The following is a 22,908-nucleotide window of genomic DNA, read 5'->3' on the forward strand; positions in this document are numbered from 1 at the left end:
ACTTTTCTTTACTCGGTGATTGGATTCGCTTCTTGTTGTAACTGCATGCTTACTCTCGTAGAAACTATTCTAAAATGGTCCTCATAATTTGATATGTAAATCGACGAATGGGATGAAACGCGAACAATAAATAGTATTTGTATTTCAAAATCTATTCCATTCGAATCAGAAAACGATCAAAGCCTACCTTCGTTTATGGCTAATCTTAGATTTTTGCGCGCCGGTAATGGAGCAGTTCCGATCACATACGGATTTCCATTCCATCCATAAGTCATCAAACATGCTGAATTTTGTCTCTGTGACGAATCGTTTCGGGTCATAGAAATTTGTCGTTGTATCCTCATCTCTACCTATTGTCCTTTGGTCGCCTGAAACTAGGATCCTCGATAACTCGACTACCGAAATTATCATACGGGGTTACGTACGTATATACGACTTCTCGAGTGCAAAAATTGATTGCAATTTCCGATGCTCCCAACTTAAGAAATTGATCGTCAATTATGAACACACCTGCCAAGTATCACAAGGCTTACCATTTGTCGTATGGATACCGATTAGTTAAGTTCAACAGTGTCGGGTGAAATATCTCAATTCAACGATGGTATCACATTCTACGATTGTTTTGAAATATTTCGTTTGTAAATCTTGATCGGGGCATGGTTAAACGCACCTAATACTTTTTATCGTTATCAATTCAAATTCAGAAAATATAAAACCTCGACGCCGTTACGACTATAGAGTTCGTAAGTGTAATCAAGTCACTCATGAACGAGTTAGATAATATTATATCACTATCACATACAATACTAACATTTTTGAAAGGTCCCCCATACAAAATATAAATATGGCGAACTTCCTATGTGTGAAACCAGTTTTATACCGTTGTAAGTTTACTCAAATTGCTATAATTTCCAGGACGTTTTTTCTGCTATATATGACTGAACATTTAACACAGGAGTTATTCACCAGGGATACGATAGGGATTTACCAAAGTCTAAATCTACTTACGTAATTAAATGTTACTTTCAATTTTGGAATTTGTCGATTTATGCTTCGTCATGGAATTTTACATGTGCTACTATGAAGCGGATGATTCGAGCTTATGACAGTTGATCCTGAAGAACGACAAACATTGTAAGAGAAACTCCTTCTTATTTTCAGTTTATCTTTGTCTGGTCATATTTTCAATGACATTTCCTACAAAGCTGTCAGATAACGAAACAGAAAAGGTAAAATCAAAGAGTGCCAACCAAATGTGGACTGAATTCATTTTAACAGAGGAACCGCAGAGAAGATTATTTCTAGCATTTTGAAAAGATTCAATTAAACCGTGAAATAATTTCAATATGATAATTTCAATATACTAAAATAATTCCAGCCTTGTAGTGCGGTGCAATATTGGAATCCAGACATTCAAGGGTTTTGTTCGGCGTGCCCTCGAGGAACTTATGTAAAAATACATTGTACCCGTAATAACCCTAATTCCACCTGTGCGCCTTGTCCGACCAGAACATTCAGTGACAAGTGCAACGGAGCTACTGCCTGTACTGTTTGTACAGCTTTCTGCAGTGGAGGAAAACACGGAAACATCGGTAAGTAGCCGGGCAGATAATCGTAGAAATCTTGTTATTGTCAATTCCAACTCTTGGGCAATGCCAAGTTGATAATCATAATATGCTTACAGATCATTTTGTTTTTTGACAGCTGATTTTTGTTTTCTTTTTTATGTGTACTATTTAGTTCCGCAGATAAAAATTCGAGGGTGCAACAAACTACACAACATAGTATGTGCTTGCCCCGGAGGTTCATTCATCAGTAATGTTAACCCTGTGTACTGCGAGAAGTACACTCCATGTAATGCGGGAACAGGGGCCGTCTTTCCAGGTACTGTATGGGATTATTTCTTTATTCGAAGTACCGGTTTTTCCAACCAAAATCGGCCACAAAACAGCTTAATTAAATCACCGAAATTGGTGAATAAAAAAGATTTTTTTCTTCTATGCAATAAGTAGAGGTTATATAACAAAACAGAAATACAGTTAAAGTGCGGTATGAAATGAATAAAAAAAACTAATGCGAACGTGGCGAATAACTTATCAAAAATATGTTAAACTTGATCTAAAATTGAAAACTTAATGCCATGTCTCGTGACAACCTCACGGCAAAACACTCAGCATAAGCAGATCTTAATGCATTATTCTCTCATAGACATGTATATACCTGAATAATTTAAGCACCAAGATACCGAGATTTAATTTGTGAAGCGTGTATTAATGGAAAAACCTATCAGGACAAACCTTCTGTTAGCGCATGCATGAACTGTACGCAATGTCCAAACGGTTATGACATTATTTCTCAATGTAACGTTACCTCTGATACGATTTGTGCCCAAGGTAGGTCGAAAAAAGCCATCTGATACTTAGATACTTTAGATTTGATAAAATGATGGCAATATTGTTCTCCGCTAAACAGTTCCACCGACCACGTTGACGATGAAGACAAAATCATCCACGCCAGTCTCAACTGAAGCACCAGATTCGGACTACGGTACGCATACATCCTGTTAACCGTTCCCGCTACATGATAATCTGTATTTGAATTAAGATATAAATTTTTTTAAATTTTAGATATTATATGGAAGAGTATAGTAGGTTTACTAGCAACAACAGCAATTTGTGGAATTTGCGGATTTATTTGTAAGATCAAGCATAAGATCATCTTGAAATTGAAAAACTTAAGATTCTATATCGGCAGAGGTAAACAGGCCAGATTATCTTCAGACATAAAAAATAACTTATCACTGAATCACACAACTAGTTATTATGGTGAACGTATCGTGAATAAAGACATCATATTACGTCTACAAAGCTAAATATACCAAAAAGACAGGTTATGAACAAAGTTATAGTTTGACTAAAAACTTTAACATCTATCTCCCATTTTCATATGGTTCATGAAACATAAATTTGAAATAAGATTTATGATGATATCTATTTGAAATGTTATTCAGAAAAGCCGATGTTGGAACGCTACAAGAGTAATAACGAACTGATGTTTAAAGAAGACGTTGACCGTTCGTACCATTTCGATTTATTTAACGTTTTGTTTTTATTCTCAAGTTAAAGTTTTTATTCAATTTTAGATTATGATATCGTCGCGTTCATTCAAAACAACGACCGCATACATGAAAATAAGAAAAGATTCTGTAAAGGTCTGGGTGAGTCAGTACTGTGTACTTGAGAAAAAAATGATTGAAATAAGATAGAAAAGGAAAACTTTAGAAACGATTTACATTTGAATTATATTACAATTTACGTTTTCAAGTATTGTTTTTGAGGACATTACTGATGAAAACATTGCTCATATTCAATCATTTCAATACTTAATAGGTTTTTCGAATCATGACATTGAGAAGATTTTGAAAAAGGACGACTTTTTCACCGAGGTGTGTTCGTTAGCATTTGTAGCACACAGTACTTAAGTAATTCAATCCATACATCACAAGTAATTTACTGACAACGATTTCATATATTTCAAGGCTATGAGAATATATCGCCAAAGAGAACTCGATGATTCATCTGCATGGCTCAAAATTGGGAAAGTAATTGAAGAAATTGCAGGAAAGGCGGTGGCGTTGAATTATTTCACAAGACACTTTAAACCGCCAACTTCTACGCCAAGTTCAGAAATTGGACAAGGTCCTGCGGATGCATTGATGCACGCAAGATCAACCGCTGTTTGAACTTCACCTTATCCAGACTGTATTGGTCAATCTATAGCCGTAGTCGCGGTCACACGGAGACGATTTGGCTGTAGTTAGTTACCTAATCGTTGGTGGTAAGCTTTTATAATCGGATGGGTGAAAATATCCGATTGTGAAACTAAACCACAGACAGGTTACTGACTAATTTGGCTGTAGCCTAATTGGCACGGATCAGGCTCGGATCGGGCCAAAACTGGCCCGCCCAAACCAGCCCATTTGGCAGTATGAAGAGTTCTTTCGTTCGAGTTCCTGTCATCTGTAGTATTTAACATTTTTTTTATGCAATTCCGCTAATTGATGTATGAAAAAGAAATATATATTGTACATGTTCAGTGACAAATACACTCCGTTTGATTAGAGAGTGGATCGGTAATGTTATTTCTTTAAAACAGTTATCAAACGATTCATCTAAAAGGTTCATTCTAACTTGGCAATAAATTTTGGAATGTGAGCCGGCGGTAATCCTCTCGAACACCAGAGCGGCAAAAGATCAAGAATGCGACGGGAAGGCCAAATGCGGAGGCCACTCGGCGGGGATGTTTACCGAGGTTCGTAAAACATTGGGTCAACCTGATCTAATCGATCTTTGTTGATGGAGAAATAGTAACATCAGTGTGGTCCTTGAACCGAAGCCCCGGCAGCGGCGGCGGTGCAAATCTTTTTTTTCAGTGATGGTTACCGGCCCGTTTGTAAGTATAGTAACAATAAAGTGTATGTGAAGTAGAATTTGGATTGAATTGAGCCCGCATTAGAAACCATTCAAGGTCGTGTGGAGTAAATATTTTGGGCGTAAAAAAGTCCCACAAAGTTCATAAATTCTCTGCATATGCATATCCTTTATCCCCTTTATACTTTCCCTTCTTGATCTAGCGCTGTTATATCATGGATTCAATCTGCTGTAAATTAGTAACTTAAGGATACAAACGGTAAAGTAGAGTCATTAAAAGAATTAAAAGAATATATGAAACAATCAAATTCAATTTCACCATACCCCCCAAAATTCTTGAGATACTAAGCGATTAGGGTAATTTTTTATGAATGAAATTCATGTTACAGGACTAATGCATCATGAAAAGCTGATTCACCGGAAATAATTCAAAATAGTTAATTTTTCGGCTAATTTTAGTAATTTTTTGCTAATGCTAATTAAGCATTTTTAATTCAAATTATCACCTATTAAAAGTTTACCCCTGTGTGTTTGTGTTTGTATGGTTTAGTTTCACGATTGGATATTTTCATAAACACATCCGATTTTAAAAGCTTACCACCAACAACTGTAGATAACTAACAATTCCCGGTGCTGCGCTCTCTGCTGGAACCAATATTATTTCCTTTATTTTTCTTAAAAATTATTATGGCTAGAAACGATTATTAATTGATCACAAGAACATTTTCAGTAACTCCAGGAGCTGTATCCATCGTTGAGTATCCTGTTGTATGATTAAGGTCTAGTACTAATTAGATGTGGCTACATCTGCGTGACATCAGAAAGTTTATCATATTGCTATCAAGCCGTTGGTGTAGCCATCATTACCATTGTTTTATTTAAGGCCTGTCACTTACACAACGATAAAAACTCAAATATGCAAGAAATCTCTTATGAATGATATTCATATCTAGAAGTGTATATTCAATAAGTTTTTGCTTGTTGTTTACGGTGCTGAATTTGGATGATGAACGCTTTTGAATGTATATTTCAATTGTCCGTGTTGACATTAAATCCTGAATGGTTTTTTAAGTTTTAAGTAAGGTAAAACATTTATGATGGTATGAAATTAAAAACATTGCCTACAATGTGTTTACAACTGGATACCATGTTTTAGTGCTGATTATAATCTAGGTTAATAAGGCCACTTAAATTCCTCCTTGGAGTACAGTAGTTGTATTGGTTAAGTGTTTTTGAGTACTTGAGATTTTTAGACCGCAAAGATTTTATCTATATCGAGTAAACTTTTGTACTTAATTGTCATTTGTTGCCCACTTCAGGTTTGATGGCAGTATGCCTGTTGTATCGGCCCGTATTCCAAATCGCAGACAAAAACACAGTCAAAATCGTCCCGTTCAACTCCGAGAGGGTCGACCAATTCCCAACACATATGCGTGGTCCGTTACTTCTTCAGTTGAACCGAAGCAATCATTAAAACCGAAGATGCCAGCAAAACCTGGTCGTTTCATGAAGAATCTCAGTGGAAAAGTTGTATATTCACCAAATAAACCGGGCCCTATTAATTTTACTGTTGATTATAACTGGACACCGCAAGAGGCTGACCAGGTAAGGAAAATTCGATTTTCAAATCAGTGATTTTGTTCTTTCATGAACTAAGGCTGCCAACTTTATGTGGTTTGAAATTTATTCTTCTAAATTGAAAAATATTATAGCAAATTTCTGGAACTCCAGTGGAATCTAATCATCCATTTGCCGGGACTCGGCGTCCTAAGTCTGCACCACCATCGAAGTGGAATTACATCGGTATGTTTATATTGTTTGAAAGTAATAATGTTGAATTCTGCCAAGGCCAATTTCAAGGCCATGATAATGCCATATTTTCATTTTTTTTAGATAATTCTGGTGGCCATACTCCAATATTTGTACGTACAAATGTAATGAGAAAAATTTGGTCTATTGTAACAAACGTTCTTATTACATAATATCATCATCACTACCTTACATGCATTCCATTTCAGTCAACAACAGAATTGAACGATGATGTTGTGTCCCAAAGATTTGTGTCTCCTAATTATGCCAAGAACAATTCTTTCTTACAAAGACCTAAGAGTGATGGACCGATAAACAAACCTCAGTATCCTAACCACACACGATTGACGCCGACTGGTGCAGTTCAGTCACCACATGCTGAGCAGGTACAGTAGTCCGGTTTTTATGGAAACATGACACCAGTATCGTAATCAATGGCTTAAAATTTTTTTCTGAAATTATCTAAAAACTAATTGTTTTAGACAACTAAATCTTAAGACCAAATAAAAAGGATCTGTGAAAAATTGTAGAAACAGTCAAAGTTCTATGTCTTGTCAGGGTGTTAAGGGATGATGTCATTATTTTCTATGTATAGTTCAGTGGTATGAATACAGGTCATGTATTATCAGTAGAAGAACGTTTACGATCACTAGTGAATCCATCTGCTGGAATTGCCGATGCAGAACCTCAAATATCCAAACCGGTGAGCAAGTGGACAACTATCTTTTTAACCCCACTCTCTACCAAATGGGTCAGCTGATCAGCCTATTATTTGTAGCACTTTGAAGACAGTGACATTCTGTTGCCTCCGAAAAAAGACCGGACTGCATCTACGGATGATAGCGTGTTTTACGATAATGAAGCATTTGATGGATGTTATTCACCATTTCGTGGTATAGCCAAACAATTGGGCACTAACTACATTGTAAGTACATTTATACTACTATACCAGTATATTCACTTTGTTTTATGCAACAAATTTTCTATTAAAGTATGATTAGTACTATAATGACTATGACTATTTTCTATCAAAGTATGACTATTATATCTACTTATCTCTTGTAAGCTTGCTATCATGCAATTCTTGTTGAAGCTGTAGTATTTTTACTGAATCTCGTCGATAGTTTGCCTCAGATGCATGTGTTTTCTATCACAGCCATCCAGACCCTCGGAGAAGAAACCGGGTCCACGAGCTGAAGTAATTCTCAACCGTCCTTATCACACACCTACCACTGTACCACCTCCGTATCGCAAACTTCCGTCCTATCACCAGAGCACGGCTTTCATTAGAAACAATGAAAAGTATGATTCAAATACAATACATGTCTATTTTTATAATGCCAAGCTTCTCTCCTTTTAATGTTTCAACCAGGCTTTAATGATTTGTATGTTGTTTTCAGTCAAGATGAGCTTCAGGATATTTGTAATAGGTTAAACAAGATGCCTGAGAATAGTGTGCCAACTCAAATAACATCTAGTCAGGTTAGTGTATGAAATATTAATCTGTCATTGAAATATCCTTTCCGGAGAGGATGATTCTCCTAGGCTAGATGTCTAGGTTGGGTAACCTTAGATTAACAAACATCTACTAGTAAAACTACTATAAATATATAAAAAAATCAAGAATATTATTTGAATTATTTTGCAGCCAATTCTATCCAAGTCTCCCATCAGACAAGTTCAGGCTAATGCACTAATGTCAGAACAAACATCGTCAAGACCAACGCCGGTAGGAGAAAGCTCGCCGAGCAGTCGTAATTCTAGTTTTCTGAGCGCTTTGGGAGAAGGTTACATTAGCTACAGCAAACCGGGAATGTATCCTCATTTTACGAACACTTCATCAGTTACCGTCCCGCTGACTACGCCCAGCGGTCCTCAGATTTCAACGCGTCCAAAGGATTACTATTTTCCACAGTATCATGTCCCGGAAAAGATTAGCTCGGCTGTACTAGAAACATCAAAAATGAAAAATCAAGGATATTACGGGTTTGGCATACAGTTGATGCCCAGCGATACGATTAATATGCAAAAACGAATTAATAATCCGGCTGGTTTGAATTCCACTCAGGTGCCTCAGAGGTCTAGGCAACATGAAATAAATGAACTGAATCAGAAATCTCAACTCGTCAAGAGCGTACAAGATTCTTCAGCTGAGGCTGGTGAATCAAAATTGTTGCATCATGCTAATGATAGAATTGAACAATTATCTGAATCTCAACCAGTTCAGTTTAGCGAATCGGATCATGAAGATTCATCTCATAACTCTGGAAATATTCCAAAACTCGGGGATCCATTTTCCGAGCTGCATATGGAGTTTTTGCGGCCGTTAGCTAGCGACGAGGAATCGATGAGGTCTGTTACGCCACCACTGCCTCCACTTTCACCGACCACATCGGTTACTTCATCTCCTTCACCGTCACATCAGATCACACTGCAGTCTTCATCGCTTAAGCAGTCACCTCCAGCTCCTGATTTGCTCACTAATACAAATGAAATAAGCCTGTCACCGACGAGGGGCGCTGGCAGTCCACATGTTGAGGTGAAGAGGCGAAGATCAGTTTCACGTTTGACCAGGAACGCAAGCTATGAAAAACGTCTACTAAGACAAGGTGAGAAAATTAGCGTCTCCCCGATCCTATTCTTACCTGATGTACTGTACAGATTTTAAGATTCTACTTTTATTTGATTTTATATTAAATTACGAGATGAGTAGTACTATATTCACCTGATGAAGCTTCTATACATTAGTAGCGCAAGCTCGTGCGTCAAATAAATGGTAAACCTATATAGTACTACTCATCTCATTATTTATTCAAAACCCGGTTAACACGGCTACTCAACGAATCTTTTTATATTGAATACAGGAATAAATGAATCTTCTGAGAGTGATATCGAAATTTCCTCGAGTTCCCCCGATCGAAGCAGAAGCAGTCCGATACGGATAATTACTCCGAGTAATCAGATTGAGTCGCATGACGCGGCAATCATACACAAAAAACTAGATGGCCTCGAAGTGATGTACCACGAAATTCTGAAAATGTTGGGCATAGAAAAAGATTTTGTTATTAGTGCTCGGAGGAACTCGACCAGCTCAATAGATATGGGGAAGCCGGCTGCCAGATTTCTTAATGTATCTGCTCAGAAGACAAGACACAAGGATATGAAGTATGTAATGTATTCTTTAACCGCTTATTTCTTGGAAAACTAGGATTTGCCTCTAAATTTGAATAATTTGATGTTTTTCAAGATTAATCGATAAACGATTTGCACGACTTGAATCTCATGTCGTTACACTGGCAAGAAGTGTGGCTCACTTGTCATCTGAAATGAGACAACACAACGTTCTAATCGACGAACTGGAATCTGTTAAACAAGAACTATTCACCTTGAAGCAGCAACAGAACAACATAGGCGGTGCCCATTCGGATAGACCGTTGACCGAATGGGAAAAATTCCGTAAATGGGTCTCGAGTATCACTAATCCAAGAAGGGTGAATAAGCTAAGAAAGTATGTTATTGTACTACAGCTTCAATGCATTTGACGCTTCATACTCATAATAAAAGTATAATATTTATTTACATAGAATATCTAAAAAAATTGTTTACAGACATGTAGCGATAAAATGAAAAACAGCAGACAAATATTAGACAATAGTATAATGAATATAAAACAGTTCATTCTACATTAACCCTCATAAAATTTTGTAATTAATTTGACAGGTTTTTTGGCCAAGATCCTTTACTACATTTATTTCTGGAAAAGTTGGGATATGAGGTAAGCCACATTTACTGAATATTACTTGTTTTTGCTCTTAAAAAGCGGCAATTGAGTTCAATTTCTTTTATATGGTATTTTCAGAAATACGCTCAAAGGCTAGATGCTGAAAAGATTGGAATGATCGAGTTGCCTTACCTCACTGAAGATCGGCTACAAAAGATAGGCATTCCAATGGGACCACGTCTTAGAATACTTCAAGAAGCACAACTGTGTTTCAGGCAGGAAAACTTGGACATATATATTATTTGATCATCAAAAAGTAGCCAGTGATATATAAGAAATCAGGCATAATACTTAGTAATAGAAATAGTAATTTAATTTCTATAGTGCCCTTTTCACTGTGATACAATGTTCGACGGCGCTTTCCATTAATTGGTATTATTACCCCGAGCCTATAACTCTAACAATTTATCTGTCACCTCTCCATGGGTGACTGAAGTAACATCAGAGCAGCCGCTAGGCGCTCGGGTGTCATCTATCAGGCCAGTTACCCATTTACTCCTGGATGAAGCAGGGTCTGATCTAAGGAATGAAAGCCACTTGCCCGGTGGGCATGCATATCTGAAATTTCGCTTGCCCCCTCCAAAAGCTACTTGCCCTACACAGGTTGTCCAATTAGTGGATCTATCATCTGTTGTATCGACTGGGAAAAAAGCTTTGTGACGTAAAATTGCACTAGCCTGGTGGACAAGTGATAATGATAACCTACTTGCCCTGATGAGAATATACTTGTCCCGGGCAATCGGACAAGTGCTTAGATCAGACCCTGTGAAGGGGGATAAGTGGATAAGTGTCTTGCCCGGGGACAATGTATGGGGTTCAAACCCACGACCACGAGCTCTAACCGCTCGCTCAATAAAAATACTCAATAAATACTTATGTTATTTATTGTCTTTGTGGTCGTTTTTGAGAATCATTTACCTTATTAAACGTTTTTCAAGTTGCCAGTATTTCACTCATTCTGCTGTTACATTGCCATATGGAATGGTTCTTGCCAATTATAATGTCTTTGTTAGTATCTCTTGTTTGTTTGTATCCGGCTTTATATCATTTGGATCTTATCATAAATATGTCTGTATTGCAGATTTTGTTACATTGATGATTTTCTTGGTTTGCATAGTTGGTTAAATGATTATTTATTTGTTTACTGTATCTATATTTGAGCCATTATGTAGGATCACTGTCCAGTTTTCTTTGTTGCCCTGGACATGTCCCTAAGTTGCCATTTTCCATTCTTTCTTTATTTCGAAGAAAATGTATCATTGTTAGATTTAATGTACCGTGTTTCATGCAAGGCAATTTTTACATTCAAGATGTTCATGGAATAGTAGCAGCGTGCGTCAATATAGTGAAGCATGTAGCTCTGTACAGTTTATGCTGAAATGCTGATAATGTATACAACACATGTAGTAGTTCACGATATTTGTTTGATTTGTAGAGTTCCCTGTCTGTGCATTGTCTATTTGTTTATAATGAAGTCACCCGACGTTTTTTCGCTCTAATAACAATAATCTAAATTGTCAGAGGTGCATATTTTTGTCTAATTTGAAAAAGGTTGGGACAGGTTCCACAATTCTTGGGTTCTGTTTGAATCTAGAGAAATGAAATTAGTTAATTTCCAATACTCTTACCCTAGAGTCAGATTATAACCGAGAACTATAAAATTGCATCCTGATTTCTTGGGAGTTTCCAGGGGGATTGGTTTTGTGGCTCTGGACTCATACCTTCCCATTGAGATTGCCCTTTCAATACAAAGATCATTAAAACCTGCAAATCTTCATATTTCGCCAAAAATATCTAACGAGGGTGGGACCCTGGCGTTCCAATTTTCCTGGATCAGCCCCTAGTCTCACAGTACTGTTTGTTAAACCACATACCCGGTAGTAAAAGTACTGTGCAAGAAGTTGGCTGCTGATATTTTCTGGTTGTGATGTAATCTTTCGTATGTTTTTGTATGAAGGTTACGTAGAATGTACTTATATAATTGCAGCAGTCTTTCGTATTATATTTTTGTTTTCTGAAGTGGTAGAAGTGTTCGCTTACACTTCTATACCGAAACATCTCCAGACAAGCAGTCTGCCAGAATTGATCATGCACACAGCTTGTATTTCATTGAAGTTTGTCCATCATATAGGTTGTTTCCACGAATCTGCAAATCAATGGCATTTGCTGTTGGTAAACAGCAGTCTGTATGTACATGCCACCGTGGAACTAACTGATTAGCCTATCTCTTCCTGGAAAGGCGTCTGTGTAAGAATAGTGTTTGAACCTTTCAACTTATACTATTAGAAACTAGGTCTGATTAATATATCAATGTGTTTTCATTATCACAGGTAGCAGCTATGAGTGAATACCAATTTGTTGTATACCGGTTTGTTGGGTTATAAAGCCAAAAAACAGCATAATGATGTATTTAAATAACAATAAGATGACCTAAATATAGTCAGAGACAACCCCAGTAAGGGGATAATTATGTCTAATGATCAATCCATCAGTCACACTATATTTATCTATGATATGTACATCATATTCAATCAATGTTATCTGAATATCTCTTCCAATTCAAAATATTGATATAGCATAGGTAACATGCAGGTCAGTTTTATCAAAATTTGGTGCTACCTTAATAAAAAATCTTGGCCAAACACATGGGAAAATTAAGCTATTTACCATTTAATCAAACAATGATTTAATCATGAAAAATATTATACTTTTATATTTTAATATAATTTATTTATACCTCTTACTTTTCTGTGATAAACCAAAATAAATTGATGTTTGTCAATAAGCAGTTTGTTATTAGGTTGCTGGTTCTAATGCCCCTTTTCTTTCGAATTGGCTATTTGTTGGATTTGATTGAAATGAAGAAAATGAACAATGTTTTCCAGATTATTTCTTGATTCTCCACTAGTGGCCTTCCTTTTTTTGAGTATCCTGGGAGGAAGGATTCTATAGTCATTCAAGACTCCTTTGTAAAAGCATATCAATACAATCAATGATGATCCACTAACAAATGAACTCAATTCACATGTATTTTTCAAATTGAACCCACATTTTATTTTAAATTTCACCACTTCAAAAATACATTGCCTAGGAACGTTAACACCAGGTCTCAAACTCATGAAAATAATCCATCCATACAGCTTTTTAATAATAAAATAATACTTCAGACAACTATATACACGTACATTGATATTCATCAACTCCCATAGCATCACCAAGTTTAGAGCAATATTGTGGAATAAGCCATTAGTTGAAATATAATGCAAGTGTGGAAAAACTATTATTACTGGCCTTTTAAAAAGACACATTCATTAAAATCTTTTAACACTTATAATATCCAAAATGCCCTAATATGTTCCGATACAAATTTATATATACTGTAGAAGTTATATTCAAATAGGCCTACTAATTAAGTTTGTTATAATACATTAATTTTTTGAGAGTATTTCTTCATTTGAAAAAAAACTACATTTCTGAGAAACCATACAGGAGAAATCTAACAAAGATTGTTCAACCAGCATTACTGAGAAGCCCGGGTTTAAATGAACACATTGCTCACTTCAGTTGTCAGGTGGGCTAATATTCTATATAACCTGAACACAATACATATATATATATATATATATCAGCAGGAATATAGTTTATTTCTAAATGTCGACAAAGATTTAGCACATTTTCATTGTATAATGTTATACACAGTTCAGAGTAGCACATTTCAAGTTAAATTGTGAAAGGACAGGGGAATGGTATTGCTTTATTATTAGACAGTTGAATTACAATTTTGAACACTGTATATAAAAAAAAATTTCTATTTGATTGACAGAGTTTTAGGGATTAATGGGAAATCCTGCCTTGACTGTTGATTTGATAATAACCTTAATGCAGACAACCTACATTCAACACAATCTTTTTTAATCGCGTAGCATCATTTTAAATGATAAAACTTTCAATCAAAGGAAATTAATGTTTTACATTGGCTAATAACATTTTCAATGTTGCAACTAGTAATAAGCACAGACAAGCCGATTCAAATTTCATTCAACCTTGCAGGGAATTTCTCTTACCTATTTCATTTAATGAACACAAGTCACATAAATTAATAATACACATTCATTTTTTTTTTCAATTTTCATTTTCGTCATCTCTCCAAATACGGAACATTCAAACAATAATCACTGCATAGTAAATTTATCGTATCCAATTCGCAAAAATCTTTAACTACATTTTTCCTATAATATATACAAGTACGATATTAACCCATTCCTAATTCAAATAGTCTAGTTCTAAACTAATGCAAAGAGGTCATCCATCAAGGTAGACCAGTCTGATTTATTGTTGAAGGCACGAACAGCTGGTCTGATTGCTTGTTTGAAATAGACAACTAGTTAATGTTTAACCAGACTTATTCAATAACTGGTTTACAGTGATGCTGACCTCGCGCTAAAGATATACATTATTCCTTCAACTTTGAAAATAACACACCTAGAGATACTAGGGACCTTTCATTTGAAGCCTGTTTCGAAGTCGACTTACTCTTTGAGGGAAATGACTTTCGGTTTAGTGTGGACGTCACCGGTTTCCTTAACTTTTTTGTGCCATTCTTTGTTATATTCTTCAACACTGTGGCCGTGGTTATGAGTGGTTTTTCCACTAAATATCATGGCTATGCAGGCTACTGAAGTAATGAATATCATACCGATGCTCATACGGATACGGAACCAATCTCTTCCTCTCTTCATCTTTGCCACCCTAAAATAAATTAAACAAATAGCCTAAGTAGGCAGTTGGGGTAGGCGTAGGGCATTATTTGATGATAAATTTTATAATATAGATGCTTCCAATCACTAGTTTTATGAATCTAGAACGGCAAAAAATTACTTACGACACTTTGTCCGGAACATCCGACAGGTTTTTGTATATTTTAGACCACGCCATCACCTTCTTATCAAAATTCGATAATGTAACATATTCTTTCTTGACTTCTTGCTTTGCTGAAAATATCAAGAAATATGTATATTAATGAATAAATTGATGATAAATCGTTTTGACTTTTTTACTATGTGACCGTAACGTGCTGCCACCACACATCAATTATCGAAAACACAAATAATGGGCAAAAAAGCTAAGCAGAAAAACATTTATATTTACCCGCTGTAGATGCACCACTGCAGAATCGCGAACTATTCTGAACTAATCCCCGCGATGCACGAAATAATCTACTTATGGACAACATAGTGCAATTTGAGAGACAATAAATACTGAGTCGAAAAAACAGTTGTTTTTAACGTACTTTTTCACGATACTTCGCCCGAGACGATGAGGTTACATTCGAGTATACCCTAACAATACAACGTCTTGGACATTTATATATTTTCCAAGCTAGAATTTCTCAGAAATCCGGCTAAATAGCAAAAGTCTAGATATTAGTTAGAAATCCATAACACGAAATCGAATGAATCGTCCCTCAGATGACCTACGACTATATATAGAAATAAGCCGTAATTAGCAAGGGGTTAATCAAATTTACCCCAATCATAAAAGTAAAATTCTGTCCTGAAAATCACAGATCGCGTATATTTCATCTAGCATATCATTGTCAAACATTCATTACATTTCTTTTATTTATTATTTCTACTGCTTGATATCTTTCTACCTCTATTTCATATCTCATTAATTGATAAAATTAAGATAAATGTGTCGTCACGACGTTTCGTCCACTCTATTTTCTTCCCGACAGATTCAACTTTATTCGATAGATGGCAGCACGTCGAAAATATGAGAAAATTTCATTAAATCGGGTAATTATTTCGTTGTTTCTATGCATAAATGTTTTTGATTGCTGTGATATAGTGTACACATGTTGCGCTAACTATGAGTGAAGTAATATTTGCTCGTGTGGTTTCGATTTCTTAACCTTAACCTAAGAAGCTCTGCATTTTTAATTTGGACGCACTAATTATCGATTAAAAACATCACCCGATCGACTACGGTTGCTTCTCAGCAAAATCCTTTTTCATATTCTGTTATAGGTGTTCAGCGGAAATCAAATCATGCCTATATCTGGACTGGGGCTTCTGGCTCAATTATTATTCAGTGACGTTCTTTATAGACTCAGTTTGAGAATAACGTTGAATTTGAAGTGTGAAGGTTCAGTGGTTGTTTTCTATGTTTCTACAACGTTTGTTTTTGTTGATGTGAATCATAATGTGGCTGATACGAGGCCTCAAACTTAATTGTTATGGAACTGAACATTTACCAACTTTCAGCTTGAATCCATAGTTTCATTCCAATGAGTGTCCAACATTTTCGGCATTTTACGATAGTTTCTGTTATAGGCAGGTTAAGAAACCGCATGTTCAGGGGGCTAGTGCCTGCTCTATTAATACCACAAATTTGAGCATCTGCCGCAGTCACTGACTCCTAGTGGTAGTAGATATCTAAAAGCGTGCTTCTATGAAAACTTTTCTCGTTAAAAACACTTCATACAAATTTAAGTTCATTTTCTTTTTGTTTTTCAGTGCTCATTTATTTGATTGACGATGGCTGAGGGCGGTGTGTTGTTTTTTACGTGTGATATCTGCGGTCAAGAAGGATTATCAGAGAACGACATGAAAACGCATGTACTTATCGAGCATGTTGAAGGTGCTATCACTTGTCCTTTCTGTGACATAGAAGGGAGCACTTCGGAAGAAATGAACATGCATATCAATGCTGAACATCTCGATGTTCTGAGCCCAACAAAAACTGAAATAAACGGACCTCTAGCACCGGCTTTGCCTAACCGAAAAAGTTCTTTTAATCCTAGAAAGAATAGTGGCGATGAAGTTAATGGAATGCATGTCGATGACAATAACAGTTTAGATTTGGATCCATCTCCTTCTAGTAGTGAATGTTCATTGGAATTGGTTCACTCGTCATCGAGTAGCTCGCGACTGTCCGATGAAGAGCAAGTGAAAAAACGTGCTAAATTACGTCTGAACGTCACCATAAATAGTCCACGTAAAACCAAATGCGACACCGTGCAATCTGCATTCACTGAAATGCGAAAATCTGCTCGGAAAGATATACAAATTGTAAACGTGCTGGATGAACCGGATGACAACGCGAATAGCGACATGGTTGAGGTTTATTCATGTCCGTTGTGCGTGTGGACGACGACGAATGAAGACGAAATCACTCGACACGTTAATGTTCAACATTTAGATCTTTTGAGCCCGGCTCTGAAAAACAATAACCGAACGGTTAACGGCGTACGTTACGACAGCGAAAATAACGTTATCGCTGAAGACCCTGATGCCCCTGTGCAGTTTATTTGTCCAATCTGTGGCCTGCTCGCCGATTGCGCACTGACGTTAGAGGTACATGTAAATACTAAGCATTTAGAAATTCTCAGTCCAGATAGCGCTCAGGTGACTGCTAGTAACTCTATGGTGAACCACGAGGAAATGTCTGAAGATGCTGTACACCAGTGCCCTGTATGTGGTATGGAAGATTTTGATCCTTACACTCTCACTACTCATGTCGAAGGTCATTTTTCAGCGGCTAATACTCCTGGTTAGTAGGTTACATCGATAGCAATAGAACTTGGAATCGAAATTGCCTTAGTTAGATGGCAGGTTAACAATTCAAACCTTTTTGTAGCTCCAGAAGCTGCTGATAATATTGTTGCGCAAGAATTGGAAAGACGAGAAAAGATGGCAGCACAACATCAAGAACAAAAGGAATTTGATAAACTTCAGGTAAATCATTACTGACAATTTGATTTCAATGTTCGTAATAGCTTCCATATTCAGTAGCATCAATAATGATATTATGAATACATTTTTCAGGCAATGTATGGTATGGACAATAAAACTGATTTTGTCAAACAGACTGAGAAGAACTTAGAAAGAGCTGTCGTCCGTGGAGACATGTCTATATCTGATTATTATGCCAAAAAATTGGACATTCAGCAAGCCAACACACTTGGAGTTGATGATGGTCATTCATGCACAAAAGGTATCGCGCTACACGGTAGTGAAGAGGTCAATTCTTTCACGGAATCATTTCGTTTTGTAAGTCTAAAAAAATTGTCTGAATTCATCTCTGCAGGTATCACTGTCAAGCTTCGGGAATTTTATCAGAACAATAACAGTGTCCATCAGTGGTGGTTGTGTTCTGATTTGGATCACTATGCATCAACGTACGGAGATAAGGGTTGGGGCTGCGGTTACCGTAATGTACAAATGTTACTCTCTTCACTGGCTATGCACAGGTCATATCGACTTGTTTTATTTAATGGTGAGTTTTGAATACCTGAAGCCTCCAATTAAAAGTACGACAAAGTTAGAATTTATGGAAGCTAATACTTAATGAAATTTAAGTTATTTCCATCGATGCTATTTATTTGCCAAGTTAAATACAATTGATTTATTTGGTACATGTAATTTGCTATTCAGGTCGACCAATGATTCCATCCATTCCAAAAATTCAGCGTTTAATCGAAGCTGCCTGGCAAAAAGGCTTCGATCTCCAAGGTTGTGAACAGTTAGGTGGAAAGGTGGTCGATACAAACAAGTGGATAGGGGCTACAGAAGTTGTTGCTACTCTTGCTTCATTAAAGATCAAGTAAGTGGTAGATCAGTTTAAATAAGCTGTTCAGGGACAAATGAAATATATATATAGAATTTACACTGAAGTCTGGACCTGTTTGATAGCTAGTGTAGATAACATGGATGATTGAATATATGTATGTTTCAGGTGTCAACTGGTCGATTTCCACGCCCCAACTAACCAGGATGGCACCCACCCTAGAATGTTCGAATGGGTACGAGATTACTTCAAAATAGCATCAGATTTCAAACCACCTCTTTATTTACAACACCATGGTAAGCTGAATTTCGAAATGGTCCGATTTATTTTCAAAAACTGGGCCCCTAAATAGATTTTGCAACATTGCAGTTTTGCTGTGATTTTGAGAAGGTCGTAAAGGATTGATTTTTTCGTTCTGACAGGACATAGTCGAACCATCATTGGAGCTGAGCAGGCGCGGGATGGGTCGATCAAGTTGCTGATATTTGACCCGATTTATACTCACAAACAAATGCAGCAGTTCATGGGAATGATTAATAACAATATGATGCGAACAATGAGACGTAGTTTAAACAGCATGAAAGCGAAACAGTACCAGATTGTAGCTGCACGGGGTATACTCAGCGATACTGAATATGAGGTAAAGGCACAGTCAACTGTTCGTGATATTCTCGAATGTTTTCATTGCAACAAACATGTACAATATACAGTACATGTACAGAGAAGAGTATGATACGCCTAACTCAGATATACGCATAGTGACTAGAAATTATGGTCCCAAATGATCTGACTTACGTGTGTTCAACTGTATACCAGTATCTTAAACTGTCTTTTCATTTTGGCTTTTCAGGAAAGTAAGATTATCAAATCAGACCGGATTCCAGCTTAGCGAGTATGTTATTATCATTACCATCCTATGAGATGCAATGAGCTGGCATTGAAGATGGTTATATTTCGTTCATGCTTTTAATATGTTCAGGGATTGAATGAACGACATTCTACAGCCTAAGTGTGTGTACACAGCTACGTTATAAACTGTATATGGTACTGGCAGCAAAGCATAATTTATATATACACAACTTGCATTATATTTCTCCGCCTTATCATCATCTAGATTAGTCTGTGTATTGTGCCCGTATTATCGTTATTACTATTGAAATTATTGTTATATGCAAATCATATGTAAGCATGCACAATACAAGCACAATTTCGCTAAACAGGGCATTGAGAAATTTTTGTAATGAATGAAATAGTGTTCCCTAGGTTTGTGCCTCTTAAAGCACTTGCTGCTATTCACTACATTACCTTTGAAGGGTAGCTATTATGAATTTCACAGCTTGGAGGAGTGATACCATTAGTGCATGTGTAGCTAGTTTGATGTTTATATTTGAATCTATGAATTCCCTGATATCATAAGTGTAATTAATTGGGTAATAATTATATGTTTAATTAACGCCAAACTGGGTATTTTACTCAGATCCTGTGCCCTGGTTCGGGTGCCTTTGAGAGTCATATGGTTAATGCATTTGTCTTTTAGATGCTTGATGTTCCTGTACAATCTAAGTGTTATAAGTATTTTTACATCATTTCTTCAGTGGTTTCAACATCATTGTACAGAAGTATGAGGATATTGGTAGAACTGACCGCTTTATACTTTTAGATACATTATGTCGGTATAATGTGCATTTGTGTAAATATTCATGGAATACTCATGAAAGTCTATCTAGTCCGGTCATTAACAATAACGTAAAACAGATCACATAATCAATAGACATTATTCTTGAATTGTCTGAAGTCTCTGGATAAATTTTAAGAAAGAAATATACGCTGCTGCCAACATTCATGTACATTTATATATACATATATATTTTATATCTTATGTATATTTGACGATCTCTTACCTACTGTGTACTTGCTGAATATAATGGTTTATCCAGTCTTCAGGCTTTCGTGGAATCTTTTCCAGACAATCGAATGTTCTGTCTTATTTTTTAGGCCACTTGGAGCCAAGACCAAGCGGGCTATTGCATTCAATTTTCCCATCAGGGCCTATCATCACTAGAAAAATTTGGTTGATTGGAAACAAGATGGCCATCTTATGTTCAGTTAGGTCTGAATTCTTAGGCCTCCAGCTTCTCTATGGTTTGTTATATTACATGTAATTTTCATGGCATGTTCTATGATTGTGGCAAGTTTAAAGGTACTGGTAATAGGTTTCTGTATCTGTTCGACAGGGGGCATTGCATATTGAAATTGTCAGATTATCGAGCAGTTCAGACCACTTCCCTAGTTGCCTTGGTCGCCCTGGACCCTAAGTTTGAATATACAATACTTTAAGGTGGGGTACATGTATATTACTTACTAAATGTATATCCTACATATTATGAGTGCATATCTTTAGAAATTATGTAATGCATTAAAGGTCTAGGAAAATCGATAAGACTAAATTTATAAGGAAAAACGTAATTGACAGTTTATCATGTGTTTACTCTCCAGGATTGACATATATATTATGTGGATTTATGAAGTGGATCAAGAATTAAATTTTCACTGTCAGCGATGTTTTTGCTTGACCACATTATTTGTCTTCCATTTACTTCCACTTATTGGCACGGTCATGGCTTTTTTATCCATTAGTTGCATTTAAAACGTGTATTTAAGTCGTAGTGTAACGTTTTTGCATACTCATGCCAGAGGCGCGGCCTTGTCACGTGGTTTCCAAACCAGTTTCCAATTTGTATTTGCATATTATGTAAATGTGTCAAAATGTTGTTATTGTTTTTAATTATTGATACTATTTTTCACTCGAATAAATTTATTGTTGCTGCTTTATTTTGCCGAGTTTTTTTTATGATACAGCGCGAGGAATATGTGGGTGGTTCTTTTTTTTATTTTGATCGGAACTGATCTGGTAGACCTCACTCGGAAATGTGTTCAATGTGGATACCCAAATTGGACTCCAAGTGATTCCGTGTAGACCCTGGTCTATGAAGTAAATGATCGAATTTATTATACACGTATTGTATTGTACATGTTTTTTAGTGGTGAGGCTAATGTACAAGTAAGCACTTTCAACGCTTTTTAGTGCGGAAAAGGTAATTGCACTTTTTTATTGAATTGCGTCCAATAATAAAATTATTGAACTGCTTATATATCATTTGTCAAACCATTACAATATAGCCTCCATGGACAGACTGACCCTGTTTTGTAGGCAAAATATCGGACAGAATTAATTTTGGAACTTATTTCAAAAATTTCCTTTAATTTTAGTTCTTTGTTGACGAATAATTTCACAAAGCGTGCGTTGGTGGAATCGGCGATTAGTAAATTAGCGATCTCGACTGTCTAGTGTTGCCTCTGCGTATAACGATAGCGGAAAAAACATGAACTAACACAATACTCGCTTGCCGCCAATCTTTGAACGGCCGTACTGGACAAACATTTACCGATCGGACCGGATTCCGAGAAAATTCTCAGACTCCGCAAAAAGTGGAAATTTGATTTATTCTGTATATGAATTGTAATTGATTGAATTGTAATTGATTGAAGAGATTTTTTGGTAAAAGAAAAATTAAATTACTATGTATCAATAATTTCATCAACGTATTATTAAGCTTTATGAATGAATCTGCTTTCGAAGTCGATTTTCAAGCCTTTTTAGTAGAACCCGTCCTATGAGGCACCAACAACTATTCTTCCTGATCCTGCAACCCTTACTGTCGCAAGTTTGTTTCGTGAATGCAAACTTGTTTTTCTACGGACAATTTCCTTCCTCGTACATCACACTATAATTAGGTGCGCCATGATGTCAGAGCTAGGTATGTATAAGTGATAATGGATCTGGCCATTAGCACGAGCTATTTCTGCTGATAAGAAAAGAAGAACAAGCAAATGACAATGTCTTTAGATAGCATCTCAGGAAAATTGGCTTTTGAACTTGCTTTGCCTACTAGATGCATCCCCGTTTTCCCTGGGCTTAATTGCCTGATCCAACTATAAAGCTCAGCCCAACAAACAACGAGGAAACGGAAAGGTTTACTCAGGGAATTATAATACATGTTTTGTGACTCCAGTTATTTTAGTATTCACTGATTCATTCGTACGTCTAAACGAAAGACGAGAAGAAATATGGTAGACGAGAAATGGATATTTATTAACAAGATTATAGAGCCTTATTGAACAGAGAATGAATTAGTATCACGTACGCCTCAGGGCCCGTGAATTAGGCCTAATAATAACAATTTAAAGATACATGTAGTTATCGCAATCACAACCCTCTTATTTATCTCGAAGCATGTAAACTAACTCGAAAACTCG

General features: G+C 36.3%; 3 protein-coding genes across 8 annotated transcripts; 2 read left to right on the top strand and 1 right to left on the bottom strand.

The window, feature by feature from the left end:
• The first annotated feature begins 3,715 nt into the window (after positions 1-3,715).
• On the top strand, positions 3,716-12,773 carry LOC141903702 (uncharacterized). Of its 6 annotated transcripts, none has more exons than XM_074791944.1 (15): positions 3,744-4,311; positions 4,396-4,452; positions 5,750-6,035; positions 6,143-6,233; positions 6,324-6,364; positions 6,449-6,625; positions 6,835-6,942; positions 7,018-7,164; positions 7,396-7,541; positions 7,640-7,721; positions 7,888-8,848; positions 9,104-9,404; positions 9,487-9,747; positions 9,960-10,014; positions 10,099-12,773. In XM_074791944.1, exons 3-15 carry the CDS (start codon positions 5,763-5,765, stop codon positions 10,264-10,266), a joined length of 2,811 nt encoding a protein of 936 aa, XP_074648045.1. In that variant the 5' UTR covers positions 3,744-4,311; positions 4,396-4,452; positions 5,750-5,762; the 3' UTR covers positions 10,267-12,773. The 6 variants fall into 6 exon arrangements, with proteins under 6 accessions (XP_074648071.1, XP_074648045.1, XP_074648088.1 ...); XM_074791987.1 differs by having other exon boundaries at positions 6,324-6,352; XM_074791970.1 differs by lacking the exon at positions 4,396-4,452 and having other exon boundaries at positions 3,716-3,837.
• A 295-nt stretch (positions 12,774-13,068) lies between these two features.
• On the bottom strand, positions 13,069-15,487 carry LOC141905934 (UPF0389 protein CG9231-like). The gene is made up of 3 exons (XM_074795049.1): positions 15,169-15,487; positions 14,903-15,011; positions 13,069-14,769 (listed from the first exon to the last, which is right to left on the bottom strand). Exons 1-3 carry the CDS (start codon positions 15,251-15,253, stop codon positions 14,550-14,552), a joined length of 414 nt encoding a protein of 137 aa, XP_074651150.1. The 5' UTR covers positions 15,254-15,487; the 3' UTR covers positions 13,069-14,549.
• Positions 15,488-15,763: 276 nt separating this feature from the next.
• LOC141905736 (zinc finger-containing ubiquitin peptidase 1-like) lies at positions 15,764-21,388 on the top strand. The gene is made up of 9 exons (XM_074794736.1): positions 15,764-15,818; positions 16,539-17,574; positions 17,662-17,759; positions 17,850-18,018; positions 18,112-18,300; positions 18,459-18,627; positions 18,760-18,887; positions 19,014-19,231; positions 19,442-21,388. The coding sequence occupies exons 2-9, from the start codon at positions 16,560-16,562 to the stop codon at positions 19,478-19,480; spliced, it is 2,025 nt and encodes a 674-aa protein (XP_074650837.1). The 5' UTR covers positions 15,764-15,818; positions 16,539-16,559; the 3' UTR covers positions 19,481-21,388.
• The last annotated feature ends 1,520 nt before the right edge of the window (positions 21,389-22,908 follow it).

The sequence above is a fragment of the Tubulanus polymorphus genome, chromosome 1, assembly GCF_964204645.1.
Source record: "Tubulanus polymorphus chromosome 1, tnTubPoly1.2, whole genome shotgun sequence".
In the NCBI taxonomy this organism is placed as follows: domain Eukaryota; kingdom Metazoa; phylum Nemertea; class Palaeonemertea; order Tubulaniformes; family Tubulanidae; genus Tubulanus; species Tubulanus polymorphus.